At 34.1% G+C, this 20,567-nt stretch overlaps 1 protein-coding gene across 1 annotated transcript; it reads left to right on the top strand.

Annotated features, from left to right (window-relative positions):
* Window positions 1–890: 890 nt before the first annotated feature.
* Window positions 891–18,722, top strand: LOC120208041 (protein TPX2-like). Its single transcript, XM_039207412.1, has 17 exons — window positions 891–895; window positions 13,729–13,731; window positions 13,970–14,137; window positions 14,387–14,482; window positions 14,731–14,890; window positions 15,050–15,146; window positions 15,598–15,648; window positions 15,834–15,925; window positions 16,012–16,090; window positions 16,216–16,278; window positions 16,393–16,443; window positions 16,587–16,645; window positions 16,740–16,818; window positions 16,906–16,998; window positions 17,309–17,353; window positions 17,466–17,569; window positions 18,504–18,722. Exons 5-17 carry the CDS (start codon window positions 14,817–14,819, stop codon window positions 18,526–18,528), a joined length of 912 nt encoding a protein of 303 aa, XP_039063343.1. The 5' UTR covers window positions 891–895; window positions 13,729–13,731; window positions 13,970–14,137; window positions 14,387–14,482; window positions 14,731–14,816; the 3' UTR covers window positions 18,529–18,722.
* The last annotated feature ends 1,845 nt before the right edge of the window (window positions 18,723–20,567 follow it).

The following is a 20,567-nucleotide window of genomic DNA, read 5'->3' as shown; positions in this document are numbered from 1 at the left end:
GGCAGAGCATGCCTCATCAACTTTAGGGGCCTCATTAACTTTAAGGACCTCTTTCGTTCTTGATATATTATCCTGTTTGAAAATGTTTTTTCTTTCTTTCTTTTGTTTTAGAATTCAAAAGAATGAAAGAATTCTATAAAAAAAACGGTGTCCCATAATTCAGGCTCACAATGGAAACAAATCACAAAACATGAGTTTACTGAATATCAAAAGAATCAACTACTCTTTAAATTTTCAAAGTTATATGTCTTTGACAAGTGTCAAGATTGATGGATTGGTTTTAGGTTGACTTTCTATTTTTTTAAGGTTTCAATAATCGATAGATTACTCATTTCGCAGTCCGTGTGAACCTTATGACATGTCTTTCTTTCTTGGCTTGGCCTTTAAATCAGATTTGGACAAAATGTTGCAACTAGCATATTCAATTGCTAGACCTTTCAGAGAACTCCTATTTCAATTATTTAAAATTTTCCATTTGTTCAATCTTCATAAACCCCTTTAACAGAGACATTACAAAAATATCGGTCTAAAAACAACATTCATGAGTGTTTGTGTGAAATTGACTATAAAAGGTTTTCCTCAACTCCCTTAGTCCATATTCACTAAAACTCCTTATTTATTAAATTTAATGTAATTTGACGTTTTTGGCAAGCTAAAGGAATCTATCCATGAAGTCAGGGTTTTTAACCAATTATTTTAGAGGAATAGCTTAGATACATATATATTATTTGCCTTTATTTGGCTATCTAAAGGAATCTATCCATAAATCCAGGGCTTTTAACATCTTGGGTATACAGATTCAATTTCTTAAGCTCATTGAGAATAACCTATTATAGTCTAGGTGTCATTGGAAGTATGAAAAGTTCATTTTTAGAGTTTAATTCTCAAGTAACTGGTCTAAACTAAATATTTAGAGAATTTCAATATTGAACTTTTCTAATTGTTCATAACCTCATAAGGTAACATTTTATTTAATATGTTCGATTGTCAAGTGACTTATAAACTTTAAAAAAATAAGGAAAAACAAGTTCAAACAAGATGAAATGATTTTTCATGCAAGTGCAACAAAGCTTCATGGTGGATGCAATGACTTTTTCTTTACTCGCATCATAATGCCACATCGCTCTTCGAAGGTCATGCCCTAGAATTGATCAAAAATTGAACCTTATGCCTCAATGGCCCACAATTCTCGGTAGTGTACCCTGAGCTTCCTATATGGTTCATGTCTCTTAGATTGCACTAGAGTTATCAGGTTAATCTCGACTAGTATTGGGAACAATTCTTCGTATGCCTTTGGAATTAGGTCGATATAAGTGTTCTCTCGATTCACCTTATGTTACATGGTCCTACGATTATCTGAATAAGATCTCACTGTATTGACCTTAACTATTTCCTTGACGCCAACACTGCCCCTTATCTTACCATTCTTGATAGCTCTTTTGACCATTTCTCTACATATGACGATGTTAGAGAAAATATTTATGGCTACTCTTATCATGTGATAAATATATGGGGACTTTAATATATTACTGAGCATGATGGTAAACTCGCTTTTAGTTAGTGGTGGATGTGTTTGGTATGTATCTGTTTTTCATTGTTGTGCATACTATCGGAAGCTCCCGTTATACTTCATCTCCATATTTTGTAGTGTTGTATGATCATGGGCCATATCAGTCACGATTTTTTTTTGTCATAAGAAGTCCTGAGCTAAATATTTACAAGAATTGATTTGAGTATGATTTAGTTGTTTATACCACTTAGAAGCGGGTCCAATCATACTGTCTTGAAAGTAGTGGATCAACAGATCCTCATTCTCCACATGACCATCTATTTTCCTACAAAACATGGTGATGTGGGACGAATGTCAAGTGGTACCATCATACTTCTCAATGTCAGGAGCTTTAAACTTTGGCAAAAGGACCAGGTCGGGGATAAAACTTAGCTCTATGGCATCGAACCTATAAAAAGACTCAGTCATCTGTCTAGATTTTATCTTCTCATCTAAAATTTTCAATCATTGGGCTTGATCATTCTTGGCTCTTTCATTCACAGACATTTCATTCAGCTCAGGGACCTTATTATCAGCGTGAAGAACACTATATTTCACTCCAAACACATTAGGGAAATTAATTTGGATATAAGACCTAGCCTGATGTTGAGGTGGGTTCTCAGCAGCAAAGAAAATTCGGGACTAGATTCCTGATGCACCGGGGTGTTCACTAGAATATGAATAAGTGTAAAACCTAGGGGATGCGTAGGGCCTTCTACAAGACTATTTCTAGCAATCACATTCATCATGCACATTTCTTCTATCTTGTCCAATAAATCTAGTTAAGATCTAGCAATATCAGCCTCAATTTTAGTCAACCGACCTCTCACTTCTTCTTGTAATTCATTCTATTGTTTTCTCAAATTTCTCTATTTTGTCTTTCATTTCCTTACTCATCTTTTCCTGTACTATATGGGTATAAAGTGTTCTTGATAATAGTAGGTACATATATATGTAAAAAAAAAGATGCAGAGCTGTGAATGCACATGCAAAATACAAATGAAAATGCAAATGGTGTTGATCCCAACGATGAACATCATGGAAAATGTTTCATTGAAGATAAAAGTTTTTACTTTACAAAGTAGTCCATTTTATAGACATGGTTTTGCTTGGTCTAAAGTACGCTAATGTTTCGGATTGGATTTCATCAAGTGCTCTATGATCATTGGGCTTATGTAGAGTTATTCAAATTATGGCCTATCTCGGATGATGCCCTTGCGATGCCCTCTAATCTTGGATGTCGTGTTATAAATCGACTCTGATGCTTGATTCTCCAAGCGAGCTCCCTCGTTGTTCTCTTTGAGCTTCTCCTAGCCATCGGTGCATGTATGTGTATGCGACTAATTGATTGAATACTTCTTTCTCCCTTTGAAACATTTCCACTTAGATACTCAATTTTGTATTATGTAATGATAATGTGATGCATAAAGGAGAAAATGACATAAAACAAGAAATGAGTTGGCATAAATAAGATAATTGATGAGGAATAAAATGCTATTTAGAGGTGAATATAGCACCTACCCCATCATGATATTTACCCAACATGTTTTTATTAGATAACAAACCTACACGGGCATGTTTTCTACCTACACATTTTATTTCAATCAATCCTAACTGCATGGTATCTAGTTCACATGCTTTCATTAAAAAAGAAATTTATTATATGAATTTAAAGCAAAGTGTAAAGTTTTAGAATTGTTATTCCTTTGTCAACACCTATTTTGGTACCTATTGACGGATAGAGGTTCGGTATTGCTCTACCTAGAGTGGCCAGTCTATGGTTCACTATATGCATGGTTTTGACTCTATGGAAGAAGGGTACTCAAATTGTCCTTGATGCTGGTGCCCTTTTGGGCTATCAAACCCTCGATTCTCACCCATTATAAGCTTAAGATGGAATGAGTTTATTTTAAGGAGATCCAATTCCCTATACCCATATGAGTAAATAAATTCCCATAGAGGTACAAGGTGTATATCTCAGAGGTTAGTGACTATAGATCATACAAGGAATAAATTCACCACGAAAGCATAGCGTTCACCCTTACTTAATCAGGACAGAGATAGGGTATGGAGCTTATGTAATGTGATGCAAGAACATATAAACCTTTAACCAAACACAAAACAAAGATAAATACTTTCAGAAAGGAAAATTCAATGAAGCTGCAACTATTAGTTCAAACATCAGTACAACTATTTACATAAAAATGAATAATAAATTAATCAATGTTCAATTAAAAAAATTATAATCTAATTTTAGACTCGAATCCATAATTTTCACCACTAAGACAACGCATAAACGATTAATAGCCTAACTCTTTAACCAATCCCCAATGGAGTCGCCAAGTTGTCGTCACCATTTTTTATAACAAGATAAAAATAGTAAGAATTTCGAGAAATGATGGGTTTCGAAATCGATTTGATTTAGAGTCTCCATCGACCTTAGGGTTAGGTAAGTCAAATACCTAACAATATCATTTAAAACAATTTTAAGAAAAACCATTTTAAAGATAAAAATCAGTCTGCATTAACCAAAGATTTGTTTTTAAGGGCTCGGGAGTCGGTTACGTGTGGGGGAAGGATTAGTACCCTCACAACGCCCAAAATTGGTACATAATCGCTTATATGTTGTCGTAGTGGCGGAACTTGTAGATTCGAGTCAAAATTTAAAATGTGATCCTTTTATCGAATGTTGAATAATTTATTTATTTGTTAAAACCTCATATTAAACATGAATGGAATATAAGAGAAATAAATCAAACAACATACATCAAACATCATACAAAAAATATTTTTGTTATTTAAACAAAATAATGATTTCTTTTTTATTATTTCATTTTTTATCAAACCACACTCTATTATTTTCAAGTTTAATTTTTGTTCAAATGTCGTATTGAATCGTGCTACTTCTAACAAGTTACACTTTTCATGCCCATTCTACAAAAGACATTCTTGAAATTTCATAAGAGTGCAAAATAAGCTTAGTGATAACTATTACTGAATCTTAATGGTATTCTACCATTTTAAAGAACAATAGATGGTGTTATACTATACATATAATAATACGAGGGTCAAAATAAAATAAAATAAGAAAACATGGGCCAAACTCATAAAAGTTAAAAATATAAATTAAAGGTCAGATCTACACTGGTGAGAAATTATGTGGGTTGTCTTGCATTAAAACCATTAATAATTTGGGAGACATAAAAATGAAAATTAATAAATAACAAAAATTGAAATCAACACCCAAAGGGTATTAAAATAAAATAATAAAAAGTATTCGGACTAATCATGCCAATAAAGTAAATCGCATGTAATGAAAATGACATAAACTCATAAATAACATGTAAGACTAAAATGAAATAAAACAGAATATGAAGCTCAATTTAAAAATAAGGAAAAAAAAGAAAATGTGGAATTTAAAAGGACTGAAATATAAATATTGAAAAATAAAAGGGTAGAACAATAAAAACTAAAAATTAAAATATTAGGATGCAAATAACAAGAAAATATGGTTAAGAAATTAATAATTTAATTTTTAACCCGAACCGTAATAAGGTGGGTCACTACAATGTCATTCAATGGTTCGAATGCGAGAAATAAAAGTTAGCAGTTATTGGCATAAAAACATAGCAATAAAATTAAATAAAAGTGAGTAGTCAGAGGTTAGTAGTGTTAGAAATAAAAATAAAATAAAAGTCGGGAGTTAGCGATTAGTATTGTTAGCATTTTAACTCGGACCTTAATAACACGGATCATATCCCAGGACGGGTCACCATGAGGTCGTACGATGATTTGAGTACAAGAAATTAGAAGTTAGTAGTTAGAAGTTAGAAAAGTTAATAATTAGAATAATATTAAAAGGATCCATATCATAATAATGTGGGTCGTATCTCGGATCAGATCACCACAAGATCGAATCAAACATTAATGAAAATAAATCAAGCATGCAGTAAATGACTAAAACAAAAACTATGAAAATCAAAGCATCAAATTCGAAATATATGAAAAACATGAAAATAGTGACCATTTTATAAAAAAAAGCCTAAATTTGGATGACTTATACGTTATTTTACCCTAGACTTATCATCCTAAACCACTAATAAAAAAAAGTATAAAATAGCAATATTAGGACCTTGACTTGCAACAAGATGAAATAAGTGCATGGCATGTGACTAGTATGGAAATAAAAGGATGAAGTTGGATGACTAAGAATAATTATCCCAAAAAAATTATATTTAGGTTAATACTTTGCCCTTCACACCGCTCAACAACACGGAGACCTATTCTTTTCCTATTTTTTGTTTATTCTCCCAATCTTCACTCTTTCTTCCTCACTCATACGGCGCTGCATGTTACCAAGGCCGAAATAGACACTCGTGCTGGTCACACACAATTAAAACCTCACCTAGGCTCGACCGAAAACATCGAAAATCACCTCCAAAACTCAAAAAAAGAAGAGACCCTCATGAAGCTTTTAATGTTTCAGGTAAAAACAAATGATTCCCCCTTTTTCATTTATTTTTCGAACACATGAAATAGTGAAAGCATAGCTCCTGTTGAAAAAAAAAACGAAAATTTCTTTTTAAAAAGAACTTTTTCATTTAAAAAGTAGCGCAGCTCGAGTCTCGAGCTTGATACAATAGGGTTTGGGGAAACCCTTGTCTGATGGTGAATCTGGGCCGTAATCATATCCAGATCTAACAGTGTGAGATGAGATGGCTAAATGTATTAAGTGGGAAACCCTTATTTGCTTATGGGATTTCACACGTGGTCCTGGCTGGTTTGGGTTATGAGCTATGTACATGGACATTACATATAATTTATTTTACTTGATGATTTCTTTTTAATTTATTTATAATAATAATAATAATAATATTTAAAACAGTCAGGTAAAAATATGGTGATTACACGGGTCAACAAGTACTTAAGGCTCTTGTGGTTTGTGAAAATATAACAATTTTACTCGAAGAGGTAATGCCTCCAAATCTTCAAGACAAAGATGACTGCAGCTAGTTCCAAAATGTTGGTGGGATAATTACGCTCATGAGGTTTTAGCTATCGTGAAGCACACGCCACTACTTTCTCATGTTGCATCAGAACATATCCCAATATGTTCAACGAGACATCACTAAACACAATGTAATCTTTACAAGACTCAGGTTGGGTCAAAAAGGGTGACTAAATCAGGATCTCTTTTAATTTCTCAAAGTTGTGCTGACATTTCTCAATCCATATGAAAGGCTCATCTTTTTAAAGGAGTTTAGTCATAGGAGCGGCGACCAATGGAGAACCCTTTGACAAAATGGTGATAGTATTCGACAAGCCCAAGGAAACTACATACCTCAGATATATTTCCCAGTGGTTCCCACTCTACTACCGCCTGAATCTTTTGCGGCTCTACTTGAATACCCTCAGTTAATACTACATGGCCTAAGAAAGATACCTCGATTAGCTAGAACAACATGGAGATGATGATTATGATCATCTTGTGACTGAGAATAAGCCAACATATTGTCAATGAACACCACTTAAAACTGATCCAAGTACGGATGATTGACACGGTTCATAAGGTCCATAAAGGATGTCGATGCATTGGTGATTCTGAAAAGAACTCGTGGTGACCGTACGTAGACCTGAACATCATCTTGGCTACATTGCTCTCCTTAACCTTTAACTGATAGTATCCCAACCTCATGTTCTGTCTTGGAGAACACCCTCGCACCTCTTAGTTGGTCAAACAAATCATCAATCCTCAAAAGTGGATATCAGTTCTTAATTATTAGTTCTTTCAGTTTCTAGTAATCAATACATAGTCTCATCGACCTGTCTTTCTTCTTTAGGAACAACACCAGTGCTCCTCATGGGGATATGCTTGGACAAATAAACCCTCGATCTAGCAGTTCCCGAATCTAAGAGTTTGATTGTTTTAATTCGATCAGTGCCATGAGATAAGGGGTAATAGACACTAGAGACGATCCTGGCAAGACTTCGATACCAAATTCTAACTTGCGATCTAGCGGTAACCCCAACAATTCTTCTGGGAACACCTTGGGAAAGTTTCTCACGATGCAAATGTCTTTAAACATATGGTTTGGAATGATAGTGTCTATCACATAGGTTATGAACGCTTTGTCACCTCGACTGATCAATCTCTGAGAATTTAAGGCTAAGATAATCCTAGACGTGCTACAGAACTCTTCACTAGCTATTACAACCTTGGTACCATCTTCACACTTAAGCTTGATTTCCCTAGCCTTACATTTTAAACTCACTTCATGCTTTGTCAATCAATCCATCCCTATGATCAAATCAAACTCCCGAAAATGCAACACCATAAGGTCGACAGAAAAGACTTGATCTTGAACTTCAATTGGACATCTACAGTGGACTTTGTCTACAAGAGAATCTAATCCTAGAGGATTCGAGACTCTAACCTTATCCTTAAGGTATTTGACCTAAATACCTAAATCTTGGACAAGTTCACAACACAAATATGAATGATTAGAACCAAGATCAATTAAAGTAGTAACTGGTGTACCATAAATAGTAAAGATACCTAAGACAATGTTAGTTGATTCACACTCCTCTTGGGATCTAACGGCGTACTGCCTGGAGGAAACCCTTACCTCAGATCCGACCACAAATCTAGTGGTGCCCCTACTCTATTGTCCTGATACTAAACTACCACCTCTCTAAATGAATCCTCAACCCCTCTGAGCTGTCTGAACTAATCTCTGAGTAGTTGGAGAGGTTGCGCTGCCTGCATCGGGACAGTCTCAGACATAGTGCTCTAGTGAACCAAAATTAAAGCATACATTAAAAAAATTGGTAACAATCTCTAGTATGCCACTTGTCGTAATGCCTACACTGAGGAGGTTACGACCCCCCTACACCAACTCATGTACTCGCCACCAAGGCAAAAGTCATAGGTCTCCTACAATGCTATAACTACTTTCGACGTCCTAAACTTTGTCTCATCCGCCAAGACTGTGATGGTGAGGACCTTCTCACTCCTCAAGAGTCCCTAGCCCTTTTGGCCGAAGATTTATATGGTCTAGTAGAATTTGGTGCTCTCCGATTCTAGCCTTCTGAACTACCCATCAGTTGAATCCTCATTAATTACACCCTCTCAATCACCTTAGCATGGTGAGTAAACTCTACAAATATCCTAGGGGATTGATAGCTAGATGGGTAAGGATATCAATGTTGATCCCTTCTTTAAACCTTTGACAACAAAGGTCTTCAGTCGCCACCAACTCATGTATATAACGGCTCCGGCGGAAGAAGTCGCGTCCATACTCCATCAAAAATCGATCACCCTAGACCAAGTGAGTGAATTGGTCCCTCAAGTCATTAGTGTACGCCTCACCAATATAATTATGTTTGAACTTCTTTAAAAAGTACTTCTAAGTCGGTTTCACAGGCTCCAAAGCTAGCTCGACTGTCTCTCACCAGTCGATGGCATAACCTTTTAGCAACGTGGTGATGCACTCAAGCTTACCCTCCGGGGTAAGTTGCAATTGCCTCAAAGTGTGAAGGGCCTCACGAAGCCACTGATCAGAGGCAATGGGATCATCATCACCAGTACCATAAAATTCGTAGTTTTGTAGTATCTGAGTTACTCTATGAGTGATTCCTGAGTTCTACGGGTGATGGAACATGAAGGGTAGATGCGTCGTGTGCTCTCAGAATGACTCTAATAATGTGCTTAAGTGCAGTTGCGAGGTCCTTGAAGAAGGTAGCCTCATCTATCCATGCATCCTCCGCAATAACCATATCCTTAGAGTACGAAATGAACTCATCGCTAGTATCTCCGGTAAGTGAGACGTGACTTTCGTTGTGACCCTATTAACTATTTGTTAATTTGTCAGCCATGCCCTATAGAATTCAAAGAATGTAGTTATTATTTCCTTTCCAAATAATCAAGTACTGTAACACTCGAAGTGCATGTAACTCATTGACTCTTATTAACTCTAACCAACGGGTCCTAAGAACAACTAAACCTGACGCTCTAATACCACTAAATGTAACACATAATTCTGATTCGAACCGAAGCCCAAACGATTTGGATATTACATGGGACCATCAAAGTGGCTAACCCAAAATTTCTTTAAAAACATATTAAATTCATATATTAAAATTATTCATTGTAGTTGTAAATTTAAAACATATTAGCAAAATAAAAATAATGGAGAACTCTCAAAATATACCAAGTTTATACAAAGAGTTATGAATCAAATTAAACAAAAGGTATATGGAGTACATTCCAACTAAAATAATCGAGATGTGCTATGTGACTTGCTGGTATATGGATCTCAACGACCTGACGATAAGCTCCTGGATAGAAACCTACTAACCTGGGAACGAAAATAATTCCAAATATTTAGAGATTAGTAGCACATAGATAACTCTAGTAAACTATATGCATCCATTAGATGAAAAACCTAACAAGTTCTATCACAAGGCAACGTATTATAACAAGCATGAGGCCTAATAAGTATTAAACAACACAAGTATGAGTATGAAATCACACACACACACACATAAATATATATATCATGGTCTTTCCATTGAATAACAAAAAGTTTCATAACATTGATCCTAAAGTGCCTCAACATTGGCTTGGAAGTCCTTAACTACATTTACTCGGTAAATGTTCATGCATTCAAATAGTTCTGGTGTCCTTGGTATTTCTTGAATGTCAAGCAAGGCTAGTTGGTACAATTTTACTTATGTCGTTCTTATTATGCCAAGAGTTATTAGTGGTTCTAACTTGTATTCTTATTCAAGAGGTCTCAACCGCTCTCAGGTTTCTAATTTGGGTACTAGAAACAAACTTGTGTTTTCTACACAATATGGGCTGCTGGTTCCAATATTGGGCTTGACAATTTCGATATTGAACTTACTATATCGATACTACCCTGAGTATCAATAACAAAAATAACTTCAAAGTTCCCAATATCAATACTCACTCCAAAGCATCAATACTCACAGTCTTGTTTATCGATGCTCCCATGAGTACCGATACCAATTTGGCTATCGTAATCAAAAATGAAATCCTAGTATCAATACCCACCCTGGAGTATCGATACTCCCAACTTAGTTGATGAAAGGGCTCACAAAAATCACCCAAGCACTAACTTCTTTTTGTTCTTACTTTTTGAGCTTTCACCAACTTCCCTCACTAATTAAAAGCAAGTAAGAGGATTACTAATACATTTAAAGACTCTAATTGAGTAGAAACATAATTCTAAACATTTAAGAAAAAATTTGGGATATTTCTAGGCCTTAAACCAAAACCTCTATAACCCCCCCCCCCATTTTGGCCACCATGTCCAAGCCTTGAGATTTTTGAGTTAGAAATGAAGCTCTAAGGAATAAGATTGTAATTCTTACCATAATAAATTTGAACTAGACTTGTTGGGCAATCAAGTTTTCACCTTTGACACCCAAGATGAAGATAAATGAAGATAAATGAGGATAAATTAGAGAAGGAATAATAAAAAGGGTGGAAAAATGAGAAAGCAAAATTTGCAGCTTATACCCCACGTTGGCATCATTGAAAACTTAATGATTCATCCTTTCAAAACTTGAGGAGTTTATTGCCACTTTGATCCTTCTTATTTTGGTTCTAATTAAAAAACCCCATTTTACCAACATTTGGGCTTTATCCAAGCCCAAATTCAACTCTCAGTTAACTCAAACATTTAATTATGCTTATCTAAGTATTCTAAGCCCAACCATCATACCTGAAACTACTAACCCGATTTTTGGGTTGTTACAACTACGAATTACTCCATAATTAGGATCTTCATGATCCTCGACTTGATTTTGAATTTCGTACATGGTTCTTTGAGCACGTCTTCTTTGACGAAATAATCTTTCAATTTCAAGTTCAAAAGGTAATAATGGTTTTTCGGATCTTCCTCGGGTCATGCAACAACACAAAACCTGAAAAGATAAATAAAAATAACAAATAAATATCTACAAAAATAAGTAAAAAAATGATGCAAAAACTAAACTTAAAATCACAAATTTCCAAACACAACAACAATGCCAAAAATTTGTTGTGTGTGTAAGTGTAATGCGTAGATTGTACAAGTATACACATCGATCAAGTAATAAAGTGATGAGTCAAATCATCTCTACATGGATTAGAGGAAAATTAAGAAAAGTAAATACACTCAAAATATAGATAAAAGTATTGTGACTAAAGTTTTATGAACAAGGTGTAATAAATGTTGTGATAAAATTAATGAGAACTAGGGTTCACAAGATAAGAAAACGAAACCTCACACGCGTTGACGTCTACAGAGGAATAAAAGACAAGGTTTACTATGTAATTTTATGCTTTTCCTTTAAGAGATGTCTAACAACTTCCATTAATACACTGCTCGATGGAGTTTACTACTATGTCTCTTCATTATTCCTAGTAAGAGTCTGATAATAAAATGCTATAGTTATACATTCTTACATCAACTTTAGCAAGTTATTATCACTTAAACTCTACTCTTTTAAGTAGTTGAAATTTTTTCCTTTTTCCTAAGACGAGTTAAGGTTAAACTTCTCAACTCAAACCCATCGTTTATGTAAAACAATGAAGAAGAAAATATTAAAGTGAAAATTGCTTAGACATTCATTCAAACAAAAACATCATTATCCATAGTAAATCCAAGCCAAGCTAAATTAGTTCATGGCTAGGCAAGAAACATCCCTAGTTAAACATTCGAACATTATTCCAAAAGAAATGGTAAACAACACAAGATAAAAACAAGGGGTAAGAAGAACTTTTGAGCTGTCATGAGTTGATTCAAGCCTTGCAAGCTTCTTCCGAAAGTTGGCATGATATCCCTTGAAGCACCCAACAATAAAGGTCGTCCCCACGAAGAAGAAGAAGAGAAGAAACGAGTGACAAGCCACCTTTCTCTTTTCTTTATATAGTGGGGACTCTTAGGGTTTTGTACCCTCGATTCTTTATTGTGTGCCCTAGGGAAATATTCCCTTTATGTGTAATGACTACAGCGAGTAGGGGATCATGTGTTCTTTTCTCCAAGTATTTCTCTTTTCTTTTAACTCCTAGAAATGCTAGCAGCAATGCCATGACAATATACCACTTCGCATTCTTCCTTGTCAACATGCACAAAAAACCACCAAACAACTATCTTTCCCTCATCAATGCATCATTTAATGAATAATTAAAGTCCACAAGCAAACTCTACCAATGCATGATTAACGCAACTAAATGAGTTTGAAACCAAACAATAACCCAAGTAAAAAAATATATGAAATATACGTTTTTACAGGTTAACAAAACTACCCTTTTTGTATCCATCATAAGGGTTCATATATTTACTTTTAATGTTGTTGTTAAGCGTAAAATCATGATGGCTACTAATAAACTAGTAGAATAAATATGAGATTACATCTTATATTACACTATGTATAATATTAAAATACGAATTGTTTGTACCCTCTTAAGGAAACATAAATCAAACACTATAATCTTTTTTTAATAGGAAATATAATTTAGATAGCACAAAATCAAATAAATAGTATGATTGTAATCCTACAAAGCATATTGATTTTTATTTGGTACAACATTACGGGGAGTTTTGCGATGAGACATGTTAAAATACAATTAAGAAAAAGTAAGAACATGCGAAACCTAAAATATTATCAAAAAATTTATATTTTCGTTAGACGCAACTTAAAATATAATATTTTTTATAATTTTTTTATTATAATCTAAAATATTATATATTTTTATAACATTTTAAATTGACTGATGAAAATAATATTTTTTTGCAGCCAAATAATTGTAATTGTAACGGAGCCATTTTTTTCCTATAAAAAGGACATCAGTTCAATTTTGCTTTGTTGGCTTTTCTCCCATTCCATGCTTCTTTCATTCATCTGCGGTATTGTCGCCGTTCCCTTCGATACAACGAAGCAAATTTGGATTGTACCAACTAACAACCCCTTCCCTCTCCTTACAAAATTATGGTGTCACCCATTCAATTGATTAATACATTTCTTTCTTTTCTTTCCTTTTCCTTGCTTCCTAGTTTGCTCTTACTCTACACAGAGGAGGAGAAAAGGCCAAATCCAATGGATTTTTGAAAGTTTGACAGCTTTCTCTCTCAATTCTGGGAACAAGTTCGATCGATAGAGAGAGAGAGAGGGTGGTTTCGCAATTTCAGGACGATTTCTTCTTTGTTAGTTACTTGGGAAACAAACAAATCAACTAGAGATTATGTAAGAAAAGATTCTACGGATAAAAATGAAAAGAAATGTTTGAATTGTGGGTATTTTTTTTTCATTAATTGTGGGTTTCTTAAATTCGGCGGGTTTGCAGAGAAGATTTGGGTGAAACACAGGCACAAAGAAAAAACAAAGGAATGGTTGTTGAAATCGCTCCAGAGGAGCAATTTTATTCCATCGAAGAATCGATTGAGGTTGGACAATTTTTTGATATCGAGTACGAGTTCGATGCACCTCAATGCTTTGATTTCAGTTGCCCAGAAACTGATTGGGAGGCTAAAGAAGCCGAACTTTGGTTTGAATCAGCTGGAAGCTATCCGTCTTCGCGTAAGCCTTTTCCTGTGTTTTTTTTATGATCGAATCATTACACTAATAGCTACTAGCAACCGCTATACCGTTAAATAACGATAATGGTGCCGTCTGAAATGGTTGTTGCATGATCACTACATCCACAATTACCACAATAACATCTATTATGCAACTGAAAACGTGACCGCAACGGCAATTTAAATTACTGATCACAACCTTTTTATTGGTAACACTTCTGATAATCTTATAATATTTTTAAATTTTCAGCTTTGGTAATAAAGTTGAAATGGAGATATGAATGTGACGTAAATGAGGTTGGAGAACATGACAATGGCTCAACAGAATGTGATGAATATAATGGAGGTATATTCTTGTCTTCATGAAATTGTTTTCCTGTGTTTTGTTTAACTAGGATGGTAGTTTATAATCGGTGCTATTCTTTGCAACTTTTGTTTGATTTGGCAGAGTCAATTTGTAGAGATTATTAATATGGTTTCTTTTTGAAGAAGAATTCTTTATTAATAATCTGCAAAAAAAAAATCAATGATAAAAAAGAGATCTAGGGCCCTAGAAATGCAATGTACTAATGTTGTTCCATATCTGTGGATCAGAAACATGTGATAGGTGCTGCGAAGGTAATCTAGGGCCCAAAACTGATTCTCTGGTCAAGGCATCTCTATCTAGTAGTTCAACATTGATGAAACCTACAGCAAGTTACTTGGCGAAGCAAAATCAATCTCGAATGGTTCTTTCCAATCAATTTCAGAAAAGGTGTTACTCTATTATTATTGGATACCATTATATGCTCTGACATTGGTAGTTAGAATTCTGGTTTAATAAAAATCTTTGCCTCAAATTCAAGGTTTAATTCTCTATTTGGAGTCATGATAAATTTAAAGGTTTTAACCTGTTGGTTCCTTTACTGCACAGCCTACAAAAGCCTGCTGACAGATTCAATAAGAGTCTTTCCTGCAATGAAGATGATGCTACCAAAAGACAAAAGCTGGAAGAAGGTTACTTATTCAAGGTGCTTTCACTTATGTTTCTCTGATATAAGATTGGACCTTGTTTACATGTATTGTGGTTCAAATGGTCTCTGTGCTTATGGAACCAGACCAATTATTATGATTCACTTGTGAGAATGTCCGAGTTTACCTGCTATAATTTTCCATAGTGATGTTGAAAATGAAAATAATCTGATGATCTTATGAAAGCAATATACACTTCGAATATGTTATGGCCAAGAGTATATTGTAACCCAAGCTATAATTGGTCTGATGATATTGTTATCCCCCTCCTTAGTTGTATGTATCATGGCATATAGCTGTGTTTCTGCTTTGGTCTTTGTTAGTTTTACATGTTACTTCACTGTTGTTTTTTGGTTTTATTTGAAATTACTTATATAGCTGAAATTCATTTGCTAACCATTGGATTTTGGTATGAGAGGATGTTCAATAATTTTATTTTTTGAAAAGCAGGCTGCCCATCTAAAGCATCAATCTAAGTTTGTGCTCAAGAAACTACAAACAGTAAGTTGTAGAATTAAGAAAGTGTTTTTTTTTTCTACTAATGTCAATTGTATTTTTCTTTTGTTGCCAACTACTGGGGTTAATTTAAACATGCCATCACCATGTGTATGTGTTTGCAGGGACAATAAATCTGTAAAAACGATAAACATTATCAGTTTTCTGAAAAATCTGACTTTGTTGTCCAGGTCCAATCCCTTGATAGTGTTCATATTAAACCTAAAGTCACAATTCCAAGAGAACCAGAGCTAAAAACAGCAATAAGGGCTCAGAGACATAGGTACATTTGATTTCCCATCATTCACCCCAAGATTTTATTTTTTTTACTTTGCTTAAAAGCTGATAACCAAATGGTGACAATTTCAGGTCTAAAGATAAGGCAGAGTCAGATGGAAATGCAAAATCAAATGTTCCTTTGTTTAAAGCACTCCCCTTAAACAGAAAAGTTAGTACTTTTAGGTCTAAAAACTAAATTTTACTTGAATTTTTCTGGAACATAATTATGCAGAGAAGTTTATGGTATCTTTGATGTTGAATGTGTAGTCTCAATATTTTCTTTGGACTTGATAGATTCTTGCTGCACCTTCATTGCCCCTTCCCAAGAAAAGCCTGCCTCAGCCACCAGAGTTTCAGGTATTTGATAGCCACAGGAACTTATTATTTTGTCTCCGCTTTCATGAGAAATCCAGCATGACCCTTGTCTGGATAATTTTGTCACATAGAATATACTTTGTTTATTTTCCTTAGGTGTTTCATCTAAGGACATCCGAGAGAGCCAAGCAGCATGCATATAATACGGTGTGTTATTTATAATTTTATTTATATACTGATCTCGTATTTATTCTTAAGTATTCTCTAAAGTTTGAACCCTATTTGGGTTCTACATGTCAGTAGTTTTTTCAGTTGTTGGAACTTAAGAGTTAATAATATCCTCTTTGCAGGCAATGAAAGTAGCTATGTATGTGTCAACTTCAAGAAATGAAAACACAAGCCTCAGAAAGTAATATTACTTTGGCTTTTAGCTTCACTCAGTTTTTTCCTTTTTCATTCCTTCCATCTCTTGATGTTCTTTTCCTATTCCTTTGTTTTCATAGCTTCAAGTCTATCAATTCATTAAAGGAGGAGAAACATGAAGCTGTTAACAAATCCAAAGCTTGTTCTCCTAATAAGAAGGTTGTTCAGATATACCTATTCTTCCTTGTTCTACAGATATTATTAAAAATAATTATTGAATATAGAACCATTTTGTTGGCTTTTCAGGTAACTTCTAGTAAAGGTGTCCTTCAGAATATGAACAAAAAAACAGCCACAACGAGGCTTCCAGATGAACCATCAAAGGAACTATTAAATAAGGTATTAAACTTACTTTTTCCAATATATATTCAGTAACAAACTTTATCCTGAAATGAACCATCTAATTTTTTTTGGAATATCCACGCCTTATACATCCTTAATAGAATTTCTCAATCTGCTCTTGATCTGGGTTTGATAATATTTTGCTGCTTGCTTGCATGTATATCCAGCTCTCAGTGTCTTCTGAAATGTCTGAAGAAAAAATGGCTATTTCTGAAGTTGGTTCCCTCAATTTTTTTTTTTTTTTTCGGAACCTAAAGCATGTCTATGAATTGTATTCTTATTAAGTTCTTCCACTTGTTGAATTAAGGGATTGAAAGAGAATGACCCAGGTACTCTGCTTCTGCAGCATCAGGTACATTGAATGACGATTATATGCACCCACTAGATCACAGAATTAAAGTAATTTGACACATCTTCCTCCTGATCATTGCATTAACATTGAATATAAAATGTGGAATTTGTAGATCGTTGAAGTGGTCAAAGAACATTTCCAAAAGAAGGGAAAATTGCAATACCAGTGTAGAAGAGAAGAGAATATCGGAAATGGGCGACAAGATAACATTAGCAGGTATAGCCTGTTTTACCCTGTTGGATTTGAGATCTCCCTACTTTTTTCAGTAACTTCGATCTATTGATTTTCTTCTCTTTTTTTGCTATAACATATTGGCCTCAACGGCTTTTGCTACTTTTATCCGAGATTAATGGCTGTGCTAGTTAAATTTATGCCGGTGTTTCTAGTTTAGCTTGATGGATCAAGAATTAAAAACAAACTAGCCTGTTGGCAAAAACAGTTCTGTTTTTAGTTTTAGAATTCTCGTACAGCTAAAGATTTTCACGTCAAACAGGTCAGATATCTGGATTCTAGGCTCTGCGGTATCTTGAAGAATGATGACTATTTTTTATCATCGGAAATTCAAGAATTAAATCCATATAAACATTTGATGTCTGACTTAGCCCAAGACATTCTAATCTGATCAGGCTGCTATTTTTTGGCTTCTGCAAATGAAGCGCTTGCAACTTTCTGTCTTAGGCAGATAGGTTATATAAACTCAGAAGTACTTATCGTACAAACCAAAACTACCTCGTATAGAAGCACCTTTGTACTTACCGTACAAACCAAAACTACCTCTGAGCACCTTTCTTATGGTTTTGGGGAAGGGTTGAGTGTTTAAAGTGAACAAGATAGTCTTTAATTAGGCCATTAGCCCAGGTTTTCTGATTTATGGTTGAAACCAAATCATCTTTCTGTTCATCACTCCTTAACATATCTATTCCAGCTAATATTTACATTGCATATCTTTGAATATATATATGTGTGTGTGTGTGTTAGGACATAGGATCCACTTACTCGGTGTAAAACTTTTTTTAGTTTTACACATTTATAGAATCGTTCGATGAATGAAAATAGACGGTTGACATTAACTCTTTTTTTTAATGAATATCTTCTCATGTCCTACTGTTAATATATTCATTTTCTTTTTTTGGATTTTTTTTTGTGACAGGAGATTGAGATTGCATGTAGTCTGAAATCCCTATGTAGTTCTGGTCGCCACCTTCATCTGGAGCTTCAAGCGGGCAAAACAGTAAGCAAGTTTTTGTTGGCAACAGTGTATACTTATATATAAATAATTGAATTGTATTTATTCATTGAAAGAAAAGAAAAGAAAAGAAAGCTTTTGAAAGAAATAGCAATGTACAGCAGACGTGAGATTTTTTGTTAGCCTTTGTCACGAAAAAATGCATAAAATGTATATCATGAAAGCTGTATATAAATAATTGAATTGTATTTATTCCTCCACTCTTTCCGGAAACATCTTTACTAGCCATGCTATAGAATAGCTAACAAGTTGAGCTAAATTTAAATGATTAAATGTTTAGGGTAAATTATGCGTTTAATGCATAAACTATCAGTTTTGATCCGTTTTAGTATCTAAACTTTCAATTTTATTATTAAAGCAAATCATACAATAACTCTGTTAATGAGAAAACAATTGAGTGATTAAAAAAATTATGGTATAAAATTCAGTGATTAAATTGAAAAAATTGAAAGTATAATAAGTGAAATAAGAGAGAATAATGTTCAGTTATCAAACATGTAATTTATCTAAATTATGCCTTAATAATAATTCTAATCAAAATAATAAATATATAAAGCATAAAATATGCAAATACAGAGGAAGAAAGTTTTTATTAATGTTGGAATATATGAAAGGGGAAGATGGTGAGGAAGAAGAATTGAAAAGAAGAGGGGTTAAACTGATAGAATATTAATGGGGGAATAAAGGAAAGGGGAAGATGGTAGATGAAGAGGAGGAGGGAGAATAATAGAAAAGAAGAAGGGTTAAATTCATAAAATGTTAAAATATTGAGAGCTAAAATTTTAAAATTAAGGTCAAAGTGTAAAAATTGAGGGTTAAATTTATTATTATATTAATTTCATTATTTTTCACTTCATCTCTTGTTATTTTTTAATATAAAATAACCAACTTGTTATTTTTAAATCAGTTGATCATTTTTTTTTTCTATAAACAGAGGATTATACCAAAAAAACTATCCTGTGACTATTTGGATTTTTATTCATATTACGTATCTTTCTAAGCATGCAAACTAGAAATAATACGATTAAACTTTATTTTTATTTAAACTAAAGCGTGCGAACTAAAAAGAAAACATATAGAGTATATTTCGATTCAAACCGAAGTATGACAGGTATAACACATGTTTAGATAAGGATGTAGTAAACCATGTTCAGGTAGATATCATGTGCATAGGCACTTTGAAGAGTTACAAGCAACAAGTTGAGGGAGTTGAAGCCATTGTTCGTACTAACAATGCACAATGGACCAGTCTAATTTGGTACCACAACAGGACGATCCCATACCAAAAGAACATCATGAATGACGTTTTTGCCCAAATACAAGGTGTTGCTAAGCATTTTCGAGAAATGACCGTCAAAAGAGTCGTCATAAGGCTAAACATTGACTCATAACCGAGTAAAGAATGAAGATCGTGACGCTATCTAAAGAGGCACAAGTTAAGATTACATATAATCGTGTTGGTATCGATTCTCGGCATTCTTGTTCTTTACACGTAATCAACATTCTAGACCAAGTGACCTATAACAGCCAACAAGTTTTCTATATCAAATAAATTAAAAAATATTTTTCTTTTATGTAAAAATTAAAATTAGCTGACCCTATTCTCATATGTAATGGGATAAGGAGAGGTAGGATAGTAGGCTGCCCCCAACGCCAGGTTGAGAGCAGCTTCCGTGGGAGACCTCCGGCAGTCAAAATTATGAATTGCCCACCGTGGGACTCGATCCCACGACCACAAAGTTAAGAGTCTTGCGCTCTTACCAAATGAGCTGGACGGGCAATTCTTTTTATGTAAAAATTGACATGCATAATCTATATGAATTGAACAAAAAATTCAATGATTAAAAATACTATTTGGACAAATAGTTACAAGAGTGTAAAACTACACTAATTTTATACTAGTGCGTGTAGATCCCTTCTCCCTGTGTGTATATATATAAAAGTTTAACACATTCTAAAAGAAAATTT

This window comes from Hibiscus syriacus, unplaced genomic scaffold, assembly GCF_006381635.1.
Source record: "Hibiscus syriacus cultivar Baekdansim isolate YM2019G1 unplaced genomic scaffold, ASM638163v2 tig00015905_pilon, whole genome shotgun sequence".
Lineage (NCBI taxonomy): Eukaryota > Viridiplantae > Streptophyta > Magnoliopsida > Malvales > Malvaceae > Hibiscus > Hibiscus syriacus.
Note: the sequence above shows the minus strand (reverse complement) of the source record. Positions and strands in the feature narration are given on the sequence as shown.